The sequence below is a fragment of the Cricetulus griseus genome, chromosome X (assembly GCF_003668045.3).
Source record: "Cricetulus griseus strain 17A/GY chromosome X, alternate assembly CriGri-PICRH-1.0, whole genome shotgun sequence".
Lineage (NCBI taxonomy): Eukaryota > Metazoa > Chordata > Mammalia > Rodentia > Cricetidae > Cricetulus > Cricetulus griseus.
The window spans coordinates 118,776,277-118,798,185 of NC_048604.1; the positions used below are offsets into that span (position 1 = coordinate 118,776,277).

The 21,909-nt window shown below is 44.0% G+C and overlaps 1 protein-coding gene across 5 annotated transcripts in view; it reads left to right on the forward strand.

Annotated features, from left to right (window-relative positions):
* Usp9x (ubiquitin specific peptidase 9 X-linked) overlaps positions 1 to 625 on the forward strand; it is a 110,018-nt gene extending 109,393 nt beyond the window's left edge. For 3 of the 5 annotated variants that reach the window (XM_027433145.2, XM_027433144.2, XM_027433146.2), the window contains one exon: positions 92 to 625. In XM_027433145.2, the coding sequence (XP_027288946.1) occupies positions 92 to 229 (138 nt within the window). In that variant the 3' untranslated portion in view covers positions 230 to 625. The remainder of the gene's footprint in view (positions 1 to 91) is intronic. The other 2 variants (XM_027433147.2, XM_027433143.2) reach the window with 1 other exon arrangement.
* Positions 626 to 21,909: the final 21,284 nt, after the last annotated feature.

A 21,909-nucleotide genomic window follows, 5' to 3' on the forward strand; every position in this document is an offset into this window, starting at 1 on the left:
GCCCTCTGTATGACCAGTACACAGACTTAATCTCTAATCATTTCTCCAACCGTGGAAAAATTGTAATGCACAGATTTCTTTTGTCTTTCAGAATAACCATGTGCATGGACAGCCATATACAGGCCCAGCAGCACATCACATGAATAACCCTCAGAGAACTGGCCAACGAGCACAAGAAAATTATGAAGGCAGTGAAGAAGTGTCCCCACCTCAAACTAAGGATCAGTGAAATGCACATATTAACTGGTTCCATCAAGACTGTGCACCCAGGCCTTACAGTCCAACTTTTTTCTGTGTCTGGCTAATATTTAAAACTAGAAAAACTATTCCTAATCAACATGGAGTGTGGAGAGTTTATTCACTGTCTTATCTGCAGAAATATGCTGTCAATATATAACCAGCCTGCAGTGGAAAGTGTATAGTGTTTTGTAATAAATGGCCTGATGCTAAAGTGTAAATGGCAAAGGTGTATATAGTATATTAATGTTTGACTGTTAATTCTTAAGCAAGAAACTTTTTTTCCTTGAGACTCACAGATCTACAAAAACTACATACATTAATTTTCTTACACCCACTGCACTGCAGCCAGTGTTGCCTACCTTGTGGCAGTTGGATCACCTCCTTTACAAAAACAAAAAGTAAACCAACAGCAACAAAACAGCCCATTCATGTCACACCAATAGTTTCGTGTTCGTTCTTTGCCACTGGAGTCAATTTTATTATGAGCAATGTAAGGCTGGTTACCTTTTAATTATTTGGTTGATGTGGAAAATTGGTGATGTACTATGTTTCTAGATCTTTTTCCATTGCCTTTTTATTCTGATGTTAGGTTAATCACTTTGAAGCTATAGATATGCTGTAACATTTAGCATGGCTTCACACAAGTTAGTGTAGCCAACGAGGAAATATTACCATAATGACTGCAGTTGTCCTGACATGGGGGCTGCATTGCTCGGAGCTTTCCTTCTTAAACCCTAGACTATAAAATACAGGTTGAGGGGAGAACTGTGGCAAGCAGGCAGTTCTCAATTGCACACATGTTCCTTTGTGTTTGACAGTGCAGATCTCTGGGTGGAATAAAGAACACTTAAATTTACTGATTTAGTGGTGGGAATTTTGAAAGATTTAAAACATCTGCAAAAATTTGTTATGCCAGGATGCTGACTGGAGCCTAGTAGAAGACTGTATTTGGTGTGCTTGTTTTGTTCTTTGGTAGAGCTTACTAAGTGACTCTTCTCAAACTGTCCTTCTGGACCCCAGTGATGGGGAAGTCAGAACCCCACAGTCTTTGGAGTACCTCTGCACCAAGGTGTCTGACTGATTCTCTGCTCAGTATCATTTCACTTGAAAGCAACAATTGTCCTAGCTCCTTTTCCATTCCAAAAATTTTAACGTTCAAAGCCGGGTTGAATTTAAAAATAAAAAATTATTGATAGTTAATATAATTGAGGTATCACAATTTTAGAATAAACAAATTGAATGAAGATAAAGGAATTCATCAGTTAATACTGTATTTCAAAGAGAATTGGTGACTTGAATGTGTGTAATTTTTGGAAACTGTCTAAAACCAAATACCCCTTCAAACAGATACAACCCACTCTATTTAAATATTTTGCTGTTTTATTTTATAGAAATTATTTTGCTGAATTCGCAAATAGATTTTGATTTAAGAACTTTTTGTCCTGTGGTGTGTTTGGGGGTTTTGGTACCTTCTGTTTCGTTTTTTTTTTTTTTTTTTTTTTTTTTTTTTTTTTTTTAAGACTGCATATTTTGTGCACAGAAAGATTGGCTCTTTACTAAAGACTTGGAGAACAGGCTGTTGATGCTGTTAAAGTTCCCCTAACAATCAATCTTGTACTTTTTGTATTTTTTTTATATACATGTGTATTTAATGAGCACAAGCTTGGTTGTATTTTTTACATTTCAGTTGATAGGAAAATGTTGAAAGGCTGTAGTTGGCACTGGTCAAAGCAGAAGCAAAATTGAGCATTTATGTTATTTTGTATTTAAGAAAGCTTTGGGTATATTATTTGCAGTATTCCACAGTCATGCTTCTAGGCTTCCTGTAATTTTAGCAACTTTTGACACCAGATAGATTCTGTTTACATCAGAATTTGCTTTTATTTTGGTTTCTGTGGAGCTGGGGATTCAGGGCCTCAAGCACTCCAGGCAAGTGCACTATCGCTGAGCTTCACCTCCAGCCTGAATTGAAGTTTGAGCAAAGGTTGTACAGTGTTTGCCTTTTCAACTGGAAGTTTTCAAAGTTCCTCAAGTAGTGAAGTAGGTTAGCTTTGTTTGGATGAGTAACTGGTACTAGTTACATTATCTTACCATCTGACAGACAACTTGATATTTTCTGCTCCTTAACGAAATTATGAAATACATAAAACTTAGTGACTTCCTAGATAAGAGAAAACTTGACATTTTCAAAGGCTGTGAATTTTTTGTCATGGAGGGATTCCCCCCTCCCTATTAAGTTGCTTTGAGTGTATAAGCCCACCAGTTCCTAATGAGGGCTTATGAGTCATGTTTCCCTCCATTTGAGGAAGAGCCGGTCTGTGTTGTGACCATGAGTGAGGGAAAATGAACAGAGTTATTTTTGTTTGTTTGTGCAAATTATTTTCTATATTTAACTCTTTAAGCATTAATGTATAACCAGAAATTTTAAGATGCATGTTATTGTAAGAGCAACATAGTGGTGATTTTGAGGTCTTTCTCTAAAACAAATGGCACGTTTTAAATTTCAAGTCTTAAAGTGCCTAAAAATTATTTGATTCTCTCAACTAATTCTTTTGAGCCATATGTTTCCTCTCTTAAATGTTTGTTGCAGAATCACTAGTCTTCCTTTGAAAAACTCCCACGTTTCTAAATGGCATGATTACTCTATTGAAGACAGTAGAATCTGTTAACATAAGGACTGAAGAGATTTTAGTTGTGAAACTGTATGAACTGGGGCTTTGCCCAGTCAGATCTAAGTATTTCCATGTACAACTTGGTAAACACCATATTGCTGCTGTTTCTAAGCCCTCCACCAAACAAATTCTCATGTTCAGCATCACAGAGGCAGAAATACAAACATAATCATATTTGGGCTTTGTTTCTTTTCATTGATTTTTCTCAGTGATGATCTCCCAGCTTTTTTGTCTCAGCTATAATTATACAGACCTAGAATTATTAAAATGTTTTCTATTTTCATGATTAACATTTATTAGTGAACAATAACAACTTAAGTCTTTAATCCTCATATTGGTTAAAAATATGAGGAGCCTTTTTTATTTGAATTACTTTTATAAAGGAACGTAACAGTCTGAATATTCAGGTGACTACTTTGGAATAGTTCTTCGGGTTTTTATTAGTATTTTTCCAGGTTATGTTCTCCCATGGACTATTTTACTTTGTCGATTTTTGTGGTTAATTTGGTGGCTATATCCTGCCTTATTTAGAATTTTAGAAAATTGCCTTTTGGGGGATAAGTGCCCAGTTTTGATTTCTAGTTTGAAGGTACGAGGACATACAGACTGCTGATAAAGAAAAACAGCACCCCTTTGCCCCAGCTTTTGTGTTACCAACAAAACCATTCTCAGTACTGGTTTTATCGTAGGGCCCAACCAGAACTGGTCCTGCACCTACCTGAGTGTTGCATATTGAAAATAAGGTTTTTGGGTGTGATAAGTCACTACAGAAGTGCTGAATGTATTAAGAACTTGCTGCCGATTGTATTTCTAACTTATTTTGTGTTTGCAGAAGTATGTAGCACTTGTCCTCCAAACTTACAGGTGTAAGGGGGGAAGGTGAACCACATTTTAAAGTCACTTAATGAGTGCAATTTTTTTATTTTGGAATTGGGGTTCCCAAAAGGAAATTTCACCACCCAAATCTCACATACTTCTTAGCCTTTTACAAGCCAACAGACTGACATAAAAGATTGTCTGCAGTTCGTAAGATCTAGCACATATACAAAAATAAAACTTTATAAATTAAATTTTGGTTTTTCTTTTATTTATTAAAGTAGGGTTTCTAAGCCGGGCGTTGGTGGCGCACGCCTTTAATTCCAGCACTCAGGAGGCAGAGGCAGGCAGATCTCTTGAGTTCAAGGCCAGCCTGGTCTCCAGAGTGAGTGCCAGGATAGGCTCCAAAGCTACACAGAGAAACCCTGTCTCGAAAAACCAAAAAAAAAAAAAAATAGGGTTTCTAAGATTTAAAGCCCACCCCACCTCCTGTATTGCTAGTGGTAGAATGTAGGGCCTCAAATATATAGGCAAGTGCTGTATCACTGAGCCACATTCCTGGCCCTTGAATTGGAAATGTTTATAATGGGTCATTCATAGATCCACCCAGCATGTGTTCATGTCTGAGCAGCTGAACATTGGATCTTGATTTTAAATCTGAAAAGTCCCCAGCATTTCATCTGTTCCTTTACAATATCTGAAAAAGTACGTTTGACTTCTGCAGAGCCTATTGATGCTTTCCCAAAGTTGGAAAACTTCAAGGATAGCTGCTAGAAAAGGCATTTCAAATAGCCCTCACATTTGATTTTTACTGAAACACAGCCTATAGCTCTGGCTGATCTGGAATTCCCTCTGTAACCAAGGTGACCTCAAAATAAGTGCCAGGTAGCCAGGTAGATAGGATTTTCTGGTTCTATCCTTCCTGCCCCCCTTTTTTTTGTTTTGTTTTTGTTTTTTTTTTTTGTTTGTTTTGCTTTTTGTCTGTTTTTGTTTTTAAGAATTAGGGCGAATTATGTATGTGCCTGTGAATCTGCCACTTGGGAGAATCCAGAGTTCAAGGTCATCTTCAACTACCAAATTTCAGGCCAGCCTGGACTAAAAGACCCTACCTCAAAACTATATAAAACCAAATCCAATATAAAATTCTTGCCTTTTGGGAAACTGACCATTTCTATTTGAATTTTAATATCCCTTAGCTAAATATTTAGGACAAGAAGTGCTCAACATCAGGGGCTAGGGAATTAACTTGAATATGTTAGAATCTTGGGAATGAGACCCTAGTGTAAACACATCAATGCACAGTTTTACAGCATTGAATAACCAACTTAGGAGCTCAAGAGAGATTTTAGATGAATGTTCTAGCTTGTGCCCAGAGAAAGGAGATTCTAGATTCATAAAGGTACATAACTGCAGGCTGGAAAAATGGCTCAGCACAGTGCTGATTGCAAGCACTAGAACTTGAGCTGAATTGTAGAACCCACACTTGTAATCACAACGCTAGGTAGGTAAAGATAAGCATACCCCTGGAGCTCCCGTCAGCCAGAGATCCTGTTTTAATAAAAGGATGATAGAAGCCTTCATGTTGGTATACACCTTTAATCCCAGCACTCAGGAGGTACAAGTAGGTATGATGTTGAAGCCAACCTAGTCTACAAAGTGGTCCAGGAAAGCCAGAGCTATTAAATAGACCCTGTCTCAAGATTTAACAACAAAAAAGATGGTGTTTCAAGTACAGAATTGACAAAAAGCTGGGTAGACTGGGCAGTGGTGACACCTTGAGTCCCAGCACTTTGGAGATAGGACAGGTAGGTTTCTCTGAGTTCAAGGCCAGACTGTTCTACACAGTGAGTTCCATGTCAGCCAGAACTGTTACAGAGAGAAACCCTATCTTGAAAAAAACATAACACAGCAGGGTGGGTGTGGTGGCTCACATATCTAGTTCTACCACTTGGGAAGCTAAGGCAGGAGGAAGATAATCAGGGTGAGTTCTAGGCCAGCGTGGGCCAGAGTGTTGAGATAATATCACAAAAAGTTGTAAGTACACACAAAGCTGGAATCCAAAGAACACATAATGTCACATCAAATCACCAAATACTGAGGGTCTGACATGAAGTTAGTTTAAAAACAGCTAAAGATGAGAGCTGAGTGGTGGTGGCGCACGCCCTTAATCCCAGCACTCAGGAGACAGAGGCAGGTGGATCTCTGTGAGTTTGAGACCAGGCTGGTCTACAAGAATAAGGCACAGTTGTATCACCGTGGTATTTGTTTGATCAGGGAGGGGAGCTGGAAAGCCTGTCAGTTACACAAGCAAACAATGCAGGTTACCAAAAATTCCTAAGTGTCATACATGCTTGTGGGTCAGGCTGGCCTCAGTTTTAGCCCAAGACTGGGTCAGGATTTAGCAAATGTTTTTTTCTCACTTCATACGCACAACCATCCATAACTCCATGAGCACCAGGCACATACATTCATTATACACATACATGCATGCAAGCAAAACACTCATACACATAAATAAATCTAAAAACATTTTTAAAAGCAAAAGTTAAAGGCCAGAAAGATGACTCCACAGGTAAAATTGCTTGCTTTCTGTTCCCAGGACCCACAGGGTTAAATGAGAACCAACTTTCCCCAAGAAGTTATCTCTGGCCTCCACATACATGCTTCCACACACATAATAAATGATAATTGATTCAATTTTTTTCTGAAATAGGGTCTTGACTAGACACTGGTGGAGCATGCCTTTAGTCTCAACACTCAGGAGGCAGAGGCAAGCAGATCTCTAAGTTTGAGACCAGCCTGGTCTACAGAACAAGTTCCAAGACAGGCTCCAATACAGAGAAATGCTGTCTCGAAAAACCAAAATAGAAAAAGAAAAAAAAGAAAGGAAGGAAGGAAGGAAGGAAGGAAGGAAGGAAGGAAGGAAGGAAGGAAGGAAGGAAGGGTCTTACTATGTAGACCAGGCTAGCCTTGAACAATAAATTTTGTGAGTTAATTTTTTTTTCTGGGATTAAAGGTGTGTGTGCTGCTGCCACCACCCAGCTAGCAAGGTTTGTTTTTAGTGTTCTGAATTTGTTTCTGAATTCTGAAATCTGACATTGTGACTAGATTAAAAAGGAAACCCAGGTCTACACCCTGCCCTCTGTCCTGCAGCGGGTGCCCTATCCTCAGAGCCTTCATCCAGTGGCTGATGGAGGCAGAGGCAGACATCCACAGATATACACTGAACTGAACTCTGGAGCTTAGTTGCAGAAAGGGAGGAATGAAGATCGAAGGGGTTGGTACTGGGCTGGTGAAGCCCACAGAGGCAGCTGGCCTGAACAAGGGGGAGCACATGACCCCAGACTGCTGTCTGGGAGACCAGTACCGGATGGGACTGATCAGACCCCTGGACGTGGATGTCAGTGAGGGGGCCTTTGCCCTCTAGGGGGCCCCTGGTAGTGGATTAGTATTTTTCACTGGGTGGGGGGGACTTTGAGAGCCCATTCCACGTGAAGGGATGCGTTCTTGCCCTGGACATCCTGGGGCCAGCCCAGGATGATGTGGTGGACTTTGCGGAGCCCTTGTTGAGGGCCCTACATTGCCTGGGGAATGGAGGGTGGATGGGATGGGGGGTAGGTCGGGGTGAGGTAGGAGAGGTGAAGGGTAGGGAAGGGAGAGGGAGAAGGGATTGACATGTGAAACAAGCTTGTTCCTAATTTGAACTAATAAAAAAATAATTAGTCAAAAAAATAAAATAAAAAACAAACAAAAAAAGGAAACCCAGCCTAGCCTGAGGGTCATGTCTGGATCCATGTCCCCACCACAGCTGGGGTCTGTGTTGATGTCCATAGCCCCTGGTGGGAATGGGAATGGGAATGCTGCCCCCTCCTCTGCTTTCAGGCCAATACAAAGGGAGAGCTGGCCCCACCCCTCACCATACACACAGGAGAGTTGGCATGACAGGGGCAGTCCAATGGAGGCCTCTCAGAATAATATACTCCATTCTCTTAAATTATACTGTGCCTTGCCGGGAGGTGGTGGCGCACGACTTTAGTCCCAGCACCCAGGAAGCAGAGGCAGGCGGATCTCTGTGGGTTCGAGACCAGCCTGGTCTACAGAGCAAGTTCCAGGACAGTCTCCAAAGCCACAGAGAAACCCTGTCTCAAAAAACCAAAAAAAAAAAAAAAAAAAAATTATACTATGCCTCAAGTTCAGGCACAGCAGCCCATAACTTTAGTCTCAGCATGTACAAATTCAAGGCAAGTTTGGAAGTTTGGTCTATGTTGTGAATCCAGACTAGCTAGAGCTATTTAGCAAGACCCACTGTGTGTGTACGTGGGTGGGTGGGTGGGTGTGGATGGATGTGTACATTAATCGATATCAATAATTCCTTATATTTAGTGTGAACTTTCATTGAAGTAGAAATTTGATGTGACAACTTTGAAAACAGACCACTTCCTGTTTCACAGCTCTTGAACTTCAGCCTCATTTGAAAATAAGCACTCTGGGGCCTGGAGAAATGCCTCAGCTGTTTGAGAGCACTGACTGCTCTTCTAGAGAACTGGGGTTCAAATCCCAGCATCCACATGGTAGCTCACAAGTGTCTGTAACTTCATGATCTAACACCCTCACACAGACACACACACACACACACACACACACACAGAGAGAGAGAGAGAGAGAGAGAGAGAGAGAGAGAGAGAGAGAAGTGGTATCTGAGTTTATATGTAGTTCCAGCACTTGGAGGGAAACGAGAAAGAGAACCCCTGGGGCTGGAGAGATGGCTCAGAGGTTAAGAGCACTGACTGCTCTTCCAAAGGTCCTGAGTTCAATTCCCAGCAACCACATGGTGGCTCACAACCATCCGTAATGAGATCTGGTGCCCTCTTCTGGCGTGCAGGCATATGTAGAGGCAGAATGTTGTATACATAATAAATAAAATCTTTTTAATATATATATATATATATATATAATATATATATATATATATATATATAGAGAGAGAGAGAGAGAGAGAGAGAATCCCTGGATTTGTTGGCTAGCCAATCCAGCAGCCTCTGATTGCATCTACAACTTTGAGACTGCAGGGCAATAGACCTACAGATGGTATCTTCTACCCCAAGAGTTCCCTTTCAGGCCCCTGTGCCAGGGTGCACAGTCTCCATTCCCCTGGAGAGACTTCTGCCCTACATTGTTCTAATGAAAAGACAAAACGTTACTAGCTGTAGGTGTCTTTATTTTCATGCTGTGGCCTGTCACCTCGATCAATACGGATTGTACAGCTACAGCAGTGCCTCTATGGAGGACAGCCGCTCATGCCTGCTTCTTGGGTCTGCTTGCCTCAGAATATGTCCCCCAGGACAAAATACAAAGCTTGCTTATTATTAACTCCTCTGGCAGTGACCGTCATGAAACATGCACAGGTCTTTGCTGTGAGGAGCAATAGAGGAACTTGCTCTAGTACTCGCTGGGGAGTAACCCTGGCAGTCTGCTCATGAGGACTGGCCTTTCTGTTTGGTTGTGTTGTTGAGACAGTTTCGTGGAGTTCAGGGTGGCCTTGAGCTTCTTTCCTCCTGCCCTTCTCCCCTTCCCAGTCCACGGATGAGACGCTTCTGCCTGAAGATCCATCAAATGGCTACTGAGGCAGATATGTGCCTGTAACCCCAGCAACAGGGAAGTAGAGACAGAGAGATCCCAGGAGCTCCTGAATCAGCCAGTCTAGACATTTGATGAACTCAGGGTCCTAGATAGACACTGCCAAAGTGTAAGGTGGAGAGGTGGAGAGAAGGCTCAGTTGAGCCCTTTGCGACTCTCACAGATCCCAGCATCCTCATGGGGAGGCTGACAAATGCCTGGCCTCTGTAGGCATACACACACACACACACACACACACACACACACACACACACACACACAGGCATACAGGCACAGGCAGACAAAGGCATATATGCCAACTAAAATTAAAACTTTGAAAGTCAGCTGGGAGTTATGGCTTAGTAGCAGAGTATTGGCCTAGCATGCAGGAATCCTGGCTTCCATCCTGGTACTGCACAGAAATAATGATGCTGAGAAACAACTGGGAGAAGGTGGCAAGTTCTGGTTGCCTGCTTCCAGGAAATAATTGCTACAAACCTAGTGGTTTGTTGTATTGTTAGCTTGTTTTGTTTTGTTTTGTTTTGTTTTGTTTTGTTTTGTTTTTCGAGACAGGGTTTCTCTGTGACTTTGGAGGCTGTCCTGGAACTAGCTCTTGTAGACCAGGCTGGTCTCGAACTCACAAGAGATCCGCCTGCCTTTGCCTCCCTAGTGCTGGGACTAAAGGTGTGCGCCACCACTGCCTGGCATATTGTTAGCTTTTTAATTACTTGTCTTCACTTTCGTTGCTGTGGTGTTGTTTGGCTTGCTTGCTTGAGACAGACTTTCACTTTGTACACCAGGCTGACCTCAAACTCACAGCATTTCTTCAGCTTCAGCCTCCTAAATGCTGGGATTATAAATATAAGCCAACACACCTAGGCTGTTTACTCTTTTGTTTGTTTGCTTTTGAGATACAGTCTCACTATGTAGCCTTGGTCTACAAAGTGAGTTCCAGGACAGCCAGGACTGTTACACAGAGAAACCTGTATACAAAAACAACAAACAAACAAAAAAATAAAATAAATAAAGATTTTGAGCATGCATATTTGAACACATACGTGTTCAAATTTTATTACTTTTTGTATTTGTCAGTATTAATTTTCATTGAAAAGTACTTGCACTTGCTTAGAAAGAGGAACCAAAAAAAAAAAAAAGAAAGAAAGAAAGAAAGAAAGAGGAACAAGCAGAAACCAGGGCAATTGACAGTCTGAAGGCTGCCTGGACCCTGTCTGAAAAATAAATAAATAAATAAATAAATAAATAAATAAAGGTTAAATAAGCTAGAGAGGCATAAAAGAAAAAATAATGAGGCAAATTACAAGGAGGCAGGAGGTTTATGGAGTAGTGCAGTGTGTGGCAAAAAATAAGTAAAATCTATGGACAACGCCATGCCAAGTTTGAATGAGACTGGCCCCCAGAAGGTCATAGATTTGAACACTTGTTCGCCAGTTGGTGGAATGATTTGGGAAGGATTAGGAGGTATGGTCTTGTTGGAAGACATGTATCACTGGGGGTGGATTCTGAGGTTTTGAAAGGTGTGCTGATGGATAGAACTAGAAGAAAAGAACATGCTGAGTGAGGTAACCCAGAACCAGAAAGACAAACATAGTATGCACTCACTCATAAGTGGATACCAGACATAAAGCAAAAGATTCCCAGCCTACAATCCATAACCCCAGAGAAGCTAGAACCCTTTTCCAGAAGCAGATGGAAGCAGATGCAGAAATGCACAACTAACCAATGGGCCAAGCTCCTGGAGTACAATCAAAGTGAGGGAGGAGCAAAAATATGAACAAAGGAGTCAAGACCATGATGGGGAAACCACAGAATTAGCTGACAAATGGGGAACCTGCATAAGACCAAACTAGACTCCCTTAATATAGGTGACGATGGTGTGACTGGGACAATATATGAGGCCACTGACAGTGGGTCCAAGATCTAATACTAATACACAAACTGACTTTGTGGAGTCCATTCTACCATTCTATATGGGCTCAGATGTCCTCCTCATGGCAAGGAACCAATCAGAAGTTAGCTGGTGGGGCTGTGCTTTACCTACAAGTACACAACAGTGGCATACATAGCATAGCAACTGCCCTGGGAGGGCCTATAGGCCATAACAACCAGTTGACCAATCAACACAGGGCAGGTCCTTCAAGCCTGGAAGTGCACCAATCCTGAGCCTGTGCGTACCCCTAGACACTCCCCTTACACTGCCCTATAAGATCCCTGTCTCATGGTTTCTTGGGGTCTTTCTCCAACCATCCACCTTGGTAGATGGATGAAGGGCCCCAGCTAATGGAGTTAGCTCGTTAAACAACTGCAATAAAAGACTCATTGCTTTTGCATCGAAATGGGTCTCTTGGTGATTTTGGGGTTCAGAATTTGGGCACAACACTAGGTGAAACGTTCAGGAATCATGCTGGCCTGTCCTGGTTACCTGGAAGAATCCACTCAGGCAGTACCCTGTCAGCCTAGGGTTCCATGGTAACTAAGTCTGAATGCAGGTGTAAAGGACCCCTTTAAAAGACAGACCCCCACCCATTTAGGCTCTCTTACTCTTACACTGTCTCTCTTACCTCTTTGCTCTCTCCCCTTCCTCTTCTCTTACTCACCGTCTCTTGCCTTCCGGTCTCTTACCCTCTCACTCTTACTGTGCATTCCTCTTACTCTCTCTCCTCTCTTCCTTTCTGCTTTTCTCTCTCTCCTCTTGTTATGTTCTCGTCTCGTCTCGTTCCCCCCCACACACGCCACAACCTTTAATAAACTATGGTTAATGTACTCTACGGTTCGTGTTCCATCGAGCAGTTCCATCTTGTGGTCCTTGTCTAATTTTTAAACTTTTACAAAATAACACTAAGGGAGGTCTTACCCTCTCTGTGGAGCAAATGGGAGGAGGGGGGATGTGGGGGGAGCAGGAGGAGAAGAGGGAGGGAGAACTGGGATTGGAATGTAAAAAATAAATTATAAAAAAAAAATTAGCTGTGTTGTACACCTTTAAATCCCAGCACTCTGGAGGCAGAGGCAGGCGGATCTCTGTGAGTTCGAGGCCAGCCTGGTCTCCAGAGCAAGTGCCAGGACAGCCTCCAAAGCTACACAGAGAAACCCTGTCTCGAAAAAAAAAAAAATTAGCTGTGTCACCTGGACACAGTCTAGAGTAGTCTGAGAGTAGGGAACACCAATTGAGAAAATGCCCCATGAGATCTGCCTGTTGGATATTTTCTTAATTAGTGACTGAGGAGGGAGACCCAGCACATTGTGGGTAGTGTAATCCCTGGGCTGGTGGTCCTGGATTCTATAAGAAAGCAGGCTAAGCCAGGCAGTGATGGCGCACGCCTTTAATCCCAGCACTTGGGAGGCAGAGGTAGGCAGATCTCTGTGAGTTCAAGGCCAGCCTGGTCTACAAAGCTACATAGAAAAGCGCTGTCCGGAAAGACCAAAAAAGAAGACAGGCTGAGAAAGCATGGGGAGGGGAGCAAGCCAGTAAACCCTTTTGGGAAGCTCCACCCAGCCCCCTCCTTCCATTCCAGACTCTGCCCCTGAGAAAGCCCACTATTGGCGGCTCCTCCCCTGAGATGCTTAAGAGCAGATCTACAGGCTATTTAAGGCTTGGTTCAAAAGTGAAAGATTTATACAATCTGAAGATAAACCACAGTAATCCCAGCACTCAGGAGGTAGAGGTGGGTGGATCTCTGTGAGGCCAGCCTGGTGTACAGAGTGAGTTCCAGAACACCGTCCAAAGCTACACAGAGAAACCTGTTCTCAAAAAATTGAAAGACCCCCGCCCTTAGCTTTCTCTTTTAAGTTTTCCCGCATGCAGCTGGCGAATACATCCTCCCCTGCACCCCCTGACCCTTGATCCCCACAGCTGCCGGCACTTCCCCGCCGCCGCGCAAGGCCGGCCCCGGCCCCCGCCGGATCGCTCCGTCCCAAGGTCAGCCATCTGGACCGGCAAAAGATAAAGGCCATTTCGCCTGACTATTACGGTGCCTTTTTCCCCTATAAAAGGACTCCCCTTCTGGGGCTCAGGGCTTAGCCTAACAAAAAGCTAAGTCCCCGGGTGCCCGGCGCCATCAATAAACCCTCTTGTTCTTGCATCCAGAGTTCGTGGTTTCGCTGATTCCTGGGTGCGGGTCTCTTCTGAGGTCTTTCATTTGGGGGCTCGGTCCGGGATTGAGACCCGCCCAGGGACCACCGACCCACGTCTGGGAGGTAAGCGTTGTGCGGATCCGCTGTCTTGTCTCGTCTTGTGTCTTGTCTGTCTGAATCCGTCTTATGAACTGCGCCTGCGTTTGCAGTACCCAGCTGAGTACATTTCGTATTTGGCGGCTCGGAGGAGGAACTCCCCGCCGCGGCTCCAGGAGACGTCCTGGCAGCGTTGGAGCATCAGTGAGCTCATTTGTTTTCTGGCTAGGGTAGATGCCTTAGCGCTTGGAGCTTCAGTGGGCTCATTTGTTTTCTGGAGTTTTACTTTCGACTCTGTCGAAACTGCGCTGCGAAAGCCTGTTCTGTGTTGTTCGGTCTTTGTTTTGTAGTTGATGTGCATAAACGCAAATGGATTACTCTTTGTTCCTCAGAATGGCCAGCCTTTGACGTGGGCTGGCCGCGGGATGATACCTTTAACCCCCAAACTATATTTCAGGTAAAAGACACCCCAAGGGCCCCCCCTTCCTTTCCCCCTCTAACCGCCCGCCGCCGCCCCCGCCAGAGGCAGAAGCGGCCGCCGCCGCCTAGGTCCCCTTAACCTCGGAGGAGAAACAGCTGCCCAATGAAATTGATGCAGCTTGCCCTCTTAAAAGACCTGAATGGGATTTTACCACTGAAGCAGGTAGGACGTCTCTATCACCGGGTGTTCGCAGCGGGTCTGGGGGGGGGGCAAGACACCGACCCACCAATTTGGCCCAGGTGAAGCAGATGATGCAGAGGGCGGAGGAATCACCTGCCGCTTTTCTAGAGAGACTAAAAGAAATATATAGGATGCATACTCCCTATGATCCGGAAGATCCAGGGCAGGCCACCAGCGACCTGGACAGGGATCAATGTGCTTTTTGCTATACTTCATGAAAAGGGGACTTTGACAAAATTTTTATATTGACTAAAAAATGAGAAAAAAATATAAAAAAACTTAAATAATAAAAAAAAAATTTGTCTAGAAATGTCTAAGAGAGTCAGAGAAATGAACTAAAAGGTTATAGAAAATTAAAGCAAGCAAGTCATAGCAGAGAAGATTGTTACAGAAAGTTATGGAGGGTCAAAGCAAGTTATAAAAGGTCAGAGGAAAGTTGTTAAAAATCAAAAAAAGGTTATTATAAGTCAGAGAAAAATGTAAACTGTGCTATGGTTTCTCATGTCTAAAATTTTAACCATATTAAGCTAATTCTGTTTTATATATACTTGTTTTAAAATGTTCATATGACTTGACTGGTCGCCATTTTGCTAAAATTAAAAAAAAAAAAAAAAGAATACTTAAACCGCCATCTTGACTAAAGATGACCGCATGGAAATTAGAGGTACCATCTTAGAAACAAGTTTTTCAATTGAGATTTACAATGTTAATGCTTCTATATATTACAGAAAGACCTTAAGGGAATTTAAATTTCTTTTTAAAACCAGTTTTTTTATGTTTGTTTTTATTAATGTTTGTACTTAAAGAGCTTCAATTTAAAATTATTTTTGAGCAAAGCCTGACAATGTAAAGTTTTTGTTTTATGAAAGATGCTGATCTATTATATGATATTACAGTTTATATTTTAGAAATAAGTTTAGGATGTTGATAACACACACCTTTAAGCTCAGGATGTTGGTAACACACGCCTTAAGTTTAGAACATTGGTGACACATGCCTTTAATCCCACCACTCGGGAATAAGAGGCAGATAGATCTTTATGAGTTCAAGGCCTGCCAGGTCCGGCAGATCGAATTGCAGGACAGGCTCCAAGGTCACAGAAAAACCCTGCCTAAGAAAGAAGTTAAGCTACTGTTTAAGGAATATAAGGTAGCTCTATGCAGTTTTAAGTTCAGCTGTGCTGTTTCAAACATCTTACTAAGTTAAAACCAGTTACAGTCAGACTAAAAATTATTTACAGAAATAAGACCTTACCTAGCCACCTGTATACTTAATGTGTGCTTAAGGCAAGTAATTAAAACAGACAAACAGACCTCTAATGCTTCAGAGATCTTCAGAATATGGCATTTAAATTGTTATCTTTAAAGTTTATAATGTCAGACAGACTGCCAGATCCTGACAATGACTCGAAGATTACAGGCACCTCAGTTCCTGCACCTGGACCAATGAGCAGATGCTCAGATATGAAACCTGCCGCCTGCCAGAACCTGGCCGAGACTGTGGACAAAGCTGCTGGGCACTGGAAAATTGATTGTACCCCTTTGCCTAGACAAAACAAGACATCTGAGTACCAGTTGCTGACTTCAGACTGTTCTAAGTAGACTGCGAACCCTAGACTTGCTATGGATGTGAACCAGTCTGCTGATATGGACACCCCCTATCTCTGCAACAATGTCTGCTAACCAGAAGCCCCTGATGGATTCCCCATTGCCTAAATTCCTTTTTGTTTTTGACTAGCATTTCAACCTTCTGGGGTCCCTAACTTCGTCCCAAAGTCAGCAGGAAGCAGTTTGGAAAAGAATTTCGCCGTCCATTCTCCCTGGTTGAAGTGCTAAGTCAAAGGGAACTCCCTTGTGTGGGGATGCCAGTACCTATCACTCCCTGATGGGGACACTAGAGACTGGGCCCTCCTACTCCCCCTAGCATACCCCTAGGCCATATGGGCTCACACCTTTTTTAAAAAAAAAAAAAAAAAAACTTATAAAGACCAGAGGGACCATCCTACCATTCCCCATTCCTACCAGATCGGGGACACTGTCTGGGTCCGGCGTCACCAGACCTCAGCGCCTACCAGTTGTGAAACTGCCATGCAGCACAAGCTCACATTGTCTGAGGTCTCAGGAAAGGGGCTATGCATAGGCAGGATTCCTCCCTCACATCAAGAATTATGTAACCAAGTAGAGCCATTATCTCAGGACAGCCGATACCTTGTTGCCCCTTATGGAACTTATTGGGCTTGCAGTACTGGGTTGACTCCCTGTGTCTCTACCACTGTTCTCAACACCACCATTGACTTTTGTATATTGATAGAACTTTGGCCCAAAGTCACATACCACCAACCTGAATATGTTTACAGCGTACTAGAGAATTCAACCCGATATAAGAGGGAGCCAATATCCTTTACCGTGGCCCTATTATTAGGAGGAATTACAGTGGGGGGCATAGCAGCCGGCATAGGGACCGGAACCGTTGCCCTACAGGGAATTAATCATTTTAAGCTTCTACAACAAGCCATGCACACGGATATCCAGGTCCTAGAAGAGTCAGTCAGTGCACTCGAGAAATCCTTAACATCACTCTCTGAGGTGGTCCTGCAGAACAGACGAGGATTAGATTTATTATTTTTACAGGAAGGGGGGCTATGTGCTGCCCTCAAGGAAGAATGCTGCTTTTATGCAGATCATACAGGAATAGTTAGGGACAGCATGGCCAAACTTAGGGAGAGGCTAAAACAGAGGCAACAGCTATTTGAGTCTCAACAAGGATGGTTCGAAGGATGGTTCGCTAAGTCCCCCTGGTTGACTACCCTTATATCCACGCTCATGGGACCTCTGGTTATTCTATTTTTGATCCTCATATTTGGTCCCTGCATTCTGAACAAACTGACTCAATTCATCAGAGAACGACTATCTGTTGTACAGGCCTTAGTCTTAACTCAACAATATCATCAGCTAAAGCAAATAGATCCAGAGTATCCAGAGACCTCTGAATGAAAGATTCCATTCAGTTACAAGAGAAATGGGGGAATGAAAGACCCCCGCCCTTAGCTTTCTCTTTTAAGTTTTCCCGCATGCAGCTGGCGAATACATCCTCCCCTGCACCCCCTGACCCTTGATCCCCACAGCTGCCGGCACTTCCCCGCCGCCGCGCAAGGCCCCGGCCCCCGCCGGATCGCTCCGTCCCAAGGTCAGCCATCTGGACCGGCAAAAGATAAAGGCCATTTCGCCTGACTATTACGGTGCCTTTTTCCCCTATAAAAGGACTCCCCTTCTGGGGCTCAGGGCTTAGCCTAACAAAAAGCTAAGTCCCCGGGTGCCCGGCGCCATCAATAAACCCTCTTGTTCTTGCATCCAGAGTTCGTGGTTTCGCTGATTCCTGGGTGCGGGTCTCTTCTGAGGTCTTTCAAAATAAAAATAAATAAATAAAAATTAAAAAGATACATTAATTTTAGCCGGGTGGTGGTGGTGCTCTCCTGTAATCCCAACACTCAGGAGGCAGAGGCAGGCAGATCTCTGTGAGTTCGAGGTCAGCCTACGTTGTGCCAGGTTCTCAGAGTCCCACAAACTAACCCAAAGAGTTGACACTCTGATGCAAAAGCAAAAGGTTTCTTTTTATTGTTCAAGTTGGCCAACTTGGATCTCACTGCATGGTGGGCAAATGAGATGCCAACCAGCCAAAAAGAGAAGCTTTTAAAGGGACAGACCATAAGGTTGAAGGCCACAAATTTCAGTTTCCTTGGTTACTTAAGGTCATACAAAGTACAGAGTAAAGCAGTAACTATATATTTTAAACCAGATACATTTGAGTGAGATAAGACAGGGCGTAGGGTTGCAGAGTCACAGGGTCTGTCAGTTATCCTCTGTGCTGGGGATCTTTACAACCTAGCAATTAGCAGATAGGAATGTTGACCCAAGTGGTGGAGGGTCACCTCCCCTTCTCTGAGAGCCCAGCTCAGGCGCCAGTCACCACATTCCCAGTCATTAGAAGTTCCCTCTTCGCTGGGCATTGGTGGCACATGCCTTTAATCCCAGCACTCGGGAGGCAGAAGCAGGCAGATCTCTGTGAGTTCGAGGTCAGCCTGGTCTACAGAGCGAGTTCCAGGACAACCTCCAAAGCCAAAAAAGAAAGAAAGAAAGAAAGAAAGAAAGAAAGAAAGAAAGAAAGAAAGAAAGAAAGAAAGAAAGAAGTTCCCTCTTCAGGGCCTAAGTTTTTAAACTTTTAATAATTTTAATTTCTGGTCCTTCACCTGGTTTACTGAGCAAGTCCCAGGACAGCCTCCAAAGCTACAGAGCAACCCTGTCTCGGGGAAAAAAGGCTTGGTTGCCCCCCCAATCTGCCACTTTGTTCTTCCTTGTGGTTTCTCTTCTTCCCCTGGACTAACAGGTAATACATTTCTCATATTAAACCTGGACATATTAATTCGGCCTGATGTGATTTATTGCATCAGTGGAGAGACTCAATACTGGGTTATAGTAACCTTTCAAGCAGCTCCCTCCATGGCTTCTGCATCAGCTGCTGCCTCCAGGTTGCTGCCCTGCTCAAGTTCCTGTCTTGACTTCCTTCAGTGATAAACAGTAGTATGGAAAAGTAAACCAAATAAGCCCTTTCCTCCTCAAGTTACTTTCATCAGAGTGTTTCATCACAGCGATAGAAAGGCTAAGACAAAAGCCCAAGCCATTCTTGTACTTCTCTTTTTCTCTGCCTTGTGGTTGTCTCAAAATGTATGCTCCAGCACCATGTCTGCTGCCTGCTGCCAAGCTCCCTGAATGATGATGGTCATGGACTCATCTTCTGAAACTGAAGGACCAAAAATTCAAATTAATAAAAGTTTAAAAACTTAGGTAACGGGGGCTAGAGAAATGGCTCGGCAGTTAAGAGCACTGACTACTCTTCCAGAGGTCCTGAGTTCAGTTCCCAGCAACCACATGGTGGCTCACAACCATCCGTTATAAGATCTGGTGCCCTCTTCTGATGTGCAGATATACATGGAAGCAGAATGCTGTATACAAATAAACAAAATCTTTGAAAAAAAAAACTTAGGGAACCTCTAATGATAATGGAAAATTTAACTCCTTAAATCAGGAGTGTCATGACTAGCAGCTGATCCCCTGCTCTCAGAGAAGGAGAGGTAACTGTCCACCACTGCTGTTAACATTCCTTTGCTAATTGCTGGTCATAATGTCAGAGCCCCAGAAAACTCAGGTATCCGGGGTCCCAGGCCATGACCGTGGTCACCCCAATCACCAGGCGGATTCGAGAGCTTGCTGCAAACTGCATGAGGCTTTATTGTTTTTAACGAGCTAACCCCATGTTAGCTCGGGTCTTTCACCCACCCACCCACCATGGCAGATGGCTAGAAAAGACAGCTTGAACCTGCTGCTTACAGATCTTTATAGGGCAGCGTAAGGGGAGTGTCTAGAGGTATGCACAGGCTCAGGATTGGTGTGCCTCCAGGCTTGGAGGGTTTGCCCTGTGTTGATTGGCCAACTGGTTGTTATGGCCCATAGGCCCTCCCAGGGTGGTTGCTATGCTCTGTGGGTCATTGCTGTGCACTTATCCATAAAGCACACCCAGGGTCGTAAAGCATAGCGCCATCAGCTAACTTCTGATTGGTTCATTGTCACGAGGCAGGCACCTAACCTCTAGTGACTAAGACAAGGTCATAGAGCACGTGTTACTGTCATGGCTGCCGAAATGGGGAGCTGGTCCCTTCAATAGATTCCCCAGCCCGGGGGATAACTGACAGACTCTGTAACTCTGTAACCCTGCAAGCCCATGCCCTGTCTTATCTCAGTCAAATGTATCTCCCTTGAAATGTATAGTTACTGACTAACTCTGTACTTTATATGACCTTAAGTAATCATAGAAACTCTGTAATTTGTGGCCTTCAACTGAAAGACCCCAGCCTAAGATGTTTTCTTTGCAGATACATAAGAATCTAAACTTATGACCTTAACAGGAAAGGGCTGAGGAATTCCACCCTGACAAATGATTCCCGGAGATAGGGAAGTCACCACCCTGAACATTCCATGACCCCATGGGCCCAGTCACCTGGAGCGAGCCCATCAGAACTGTTTACCCTTGCATTCCCCACATTTCCCCAGCCCCACCTGGTTGTGGGTTTTGCCTTTAAGAATCCCTTAGACCTTTGTTCAAGTCCTGACTCCTTGACCCCTTTGTGAGCTGGAGTTCAGACCCCAGCGTGCTGGTTGAATAAAGCCTCTTGCTGTTAGCATCAAACTTTCGCCTCTGCCTGATGATTGGGTTGCAGCGATCCTGGTCTGAAATCCTGGGGGCCTGAGCCACCGGGGGAATCTTTCATTTGGGGGCTCGTCCAGGACTTGTGACCACCACTCACTTGAGTCGATCTTGAAGGTAAGCGGGTACCCTAGTCTGTCTCATCTACTGTCTGCTGGCTCTGTCTATTCTGTAAAAGTGCTTTCGGTTTTCGTTTTGCAGTTGTCCCAGCAGTAATGAGACTGCCTGGACTGTGATCGGTAGAAGAGCCAGGAGGATCAAAGACTGCTGCCCTGGGCAGATGCCCCACAGGAGGATTGGAGACCCAAGGATGTTTGGGACTCCTCAGATAGCGGCAATTGCAGCCGCCTGGTTCAGCCACCTGGTTCTGCTGCCTGTCTACCTGGTGCCATTGCCTTATAAGCGGCACGGTTGGATTGGGTTGGCATCTGTTCTTTTCTGTCTATTCTGTCTCTGTGTGTTTTTACCATTGGTTTTCAATTCAGGATCCACCACAACACCCGGTTTCGTTGAGTCATGTGGTGCCACACAAGGTACTTTCTTTTTCTGTCTTTGTTTCTGTACAGTTTCTATGAAGCCTGGAGGATCGAAACAACCTGTGTGACGGGCCAGCTAAGCGGGTTTTTTTTTAATCTGATCTGTTGCAATCCACAGTCTGCCTGCCTGCTTTTCTGTGCTGGCTTGGCAGATCCTGAGCTGTATGTTCTGTGTCAGTTTGTGTTTTCTTTTTTTTTTAATTATTTGGTTTTTCGAGACAGGGTTTCTCTGTGGCTTTGGAGAAACTGTTTTTGTTAATTGTGTAAATGTAAAGGTCCTATGTTGGGTTCACTAGCGAAATCTGTAAGTAGGCCTTCAAGGAAGAAGACGAGGATTGAGGGGACACCCAAATCCCTTTGTGGGGGACCAAAATAGTTCCGCTATGGAATATTTTGGGGCCCAGCCTCCAGCTTCAGAAAACATGGAACACCTGAAAGCTCCAGCCCACTATTGTATTGTTAATGCCAGTAAGGCTACTATTGTTTACCATGGCCTCAGGGTAATATGCCTCTGATTTGCATCTCTGTAGGCCTAATCATCTGAATAGGCCTGCACCTAGGTGGAGGTGCGAGGTGTGTGAGTGACTAGGGAGGACAGAGGTTAGGAGCCAGCAACCAGAGAGGAGAGAGGAGAACAAGGAGAGATATGGTTCCCTCCTGGTAATGGCAGGATGGTTAAGAAACAGCAGAAAAGATGGCTAATAAAGAAATGACTCTAGTTCTACAACATGGAACTGAGAGCTCTCTGAAGATGACAAGATGCCTGTGTTTGGTCTTTATCGCTGCTGGGTTGTTAGGAGTTTCCAGGTCCACACACCCCCACTCAGGCTGAACCTCATGGGTTAAGGCTGAGACATGCCTCGTCCTGACAGCCCTTGTTTAGTGTGGAGTTCGGGCAGCAGCTTCTGCAGTCTGTAAGAGGGGG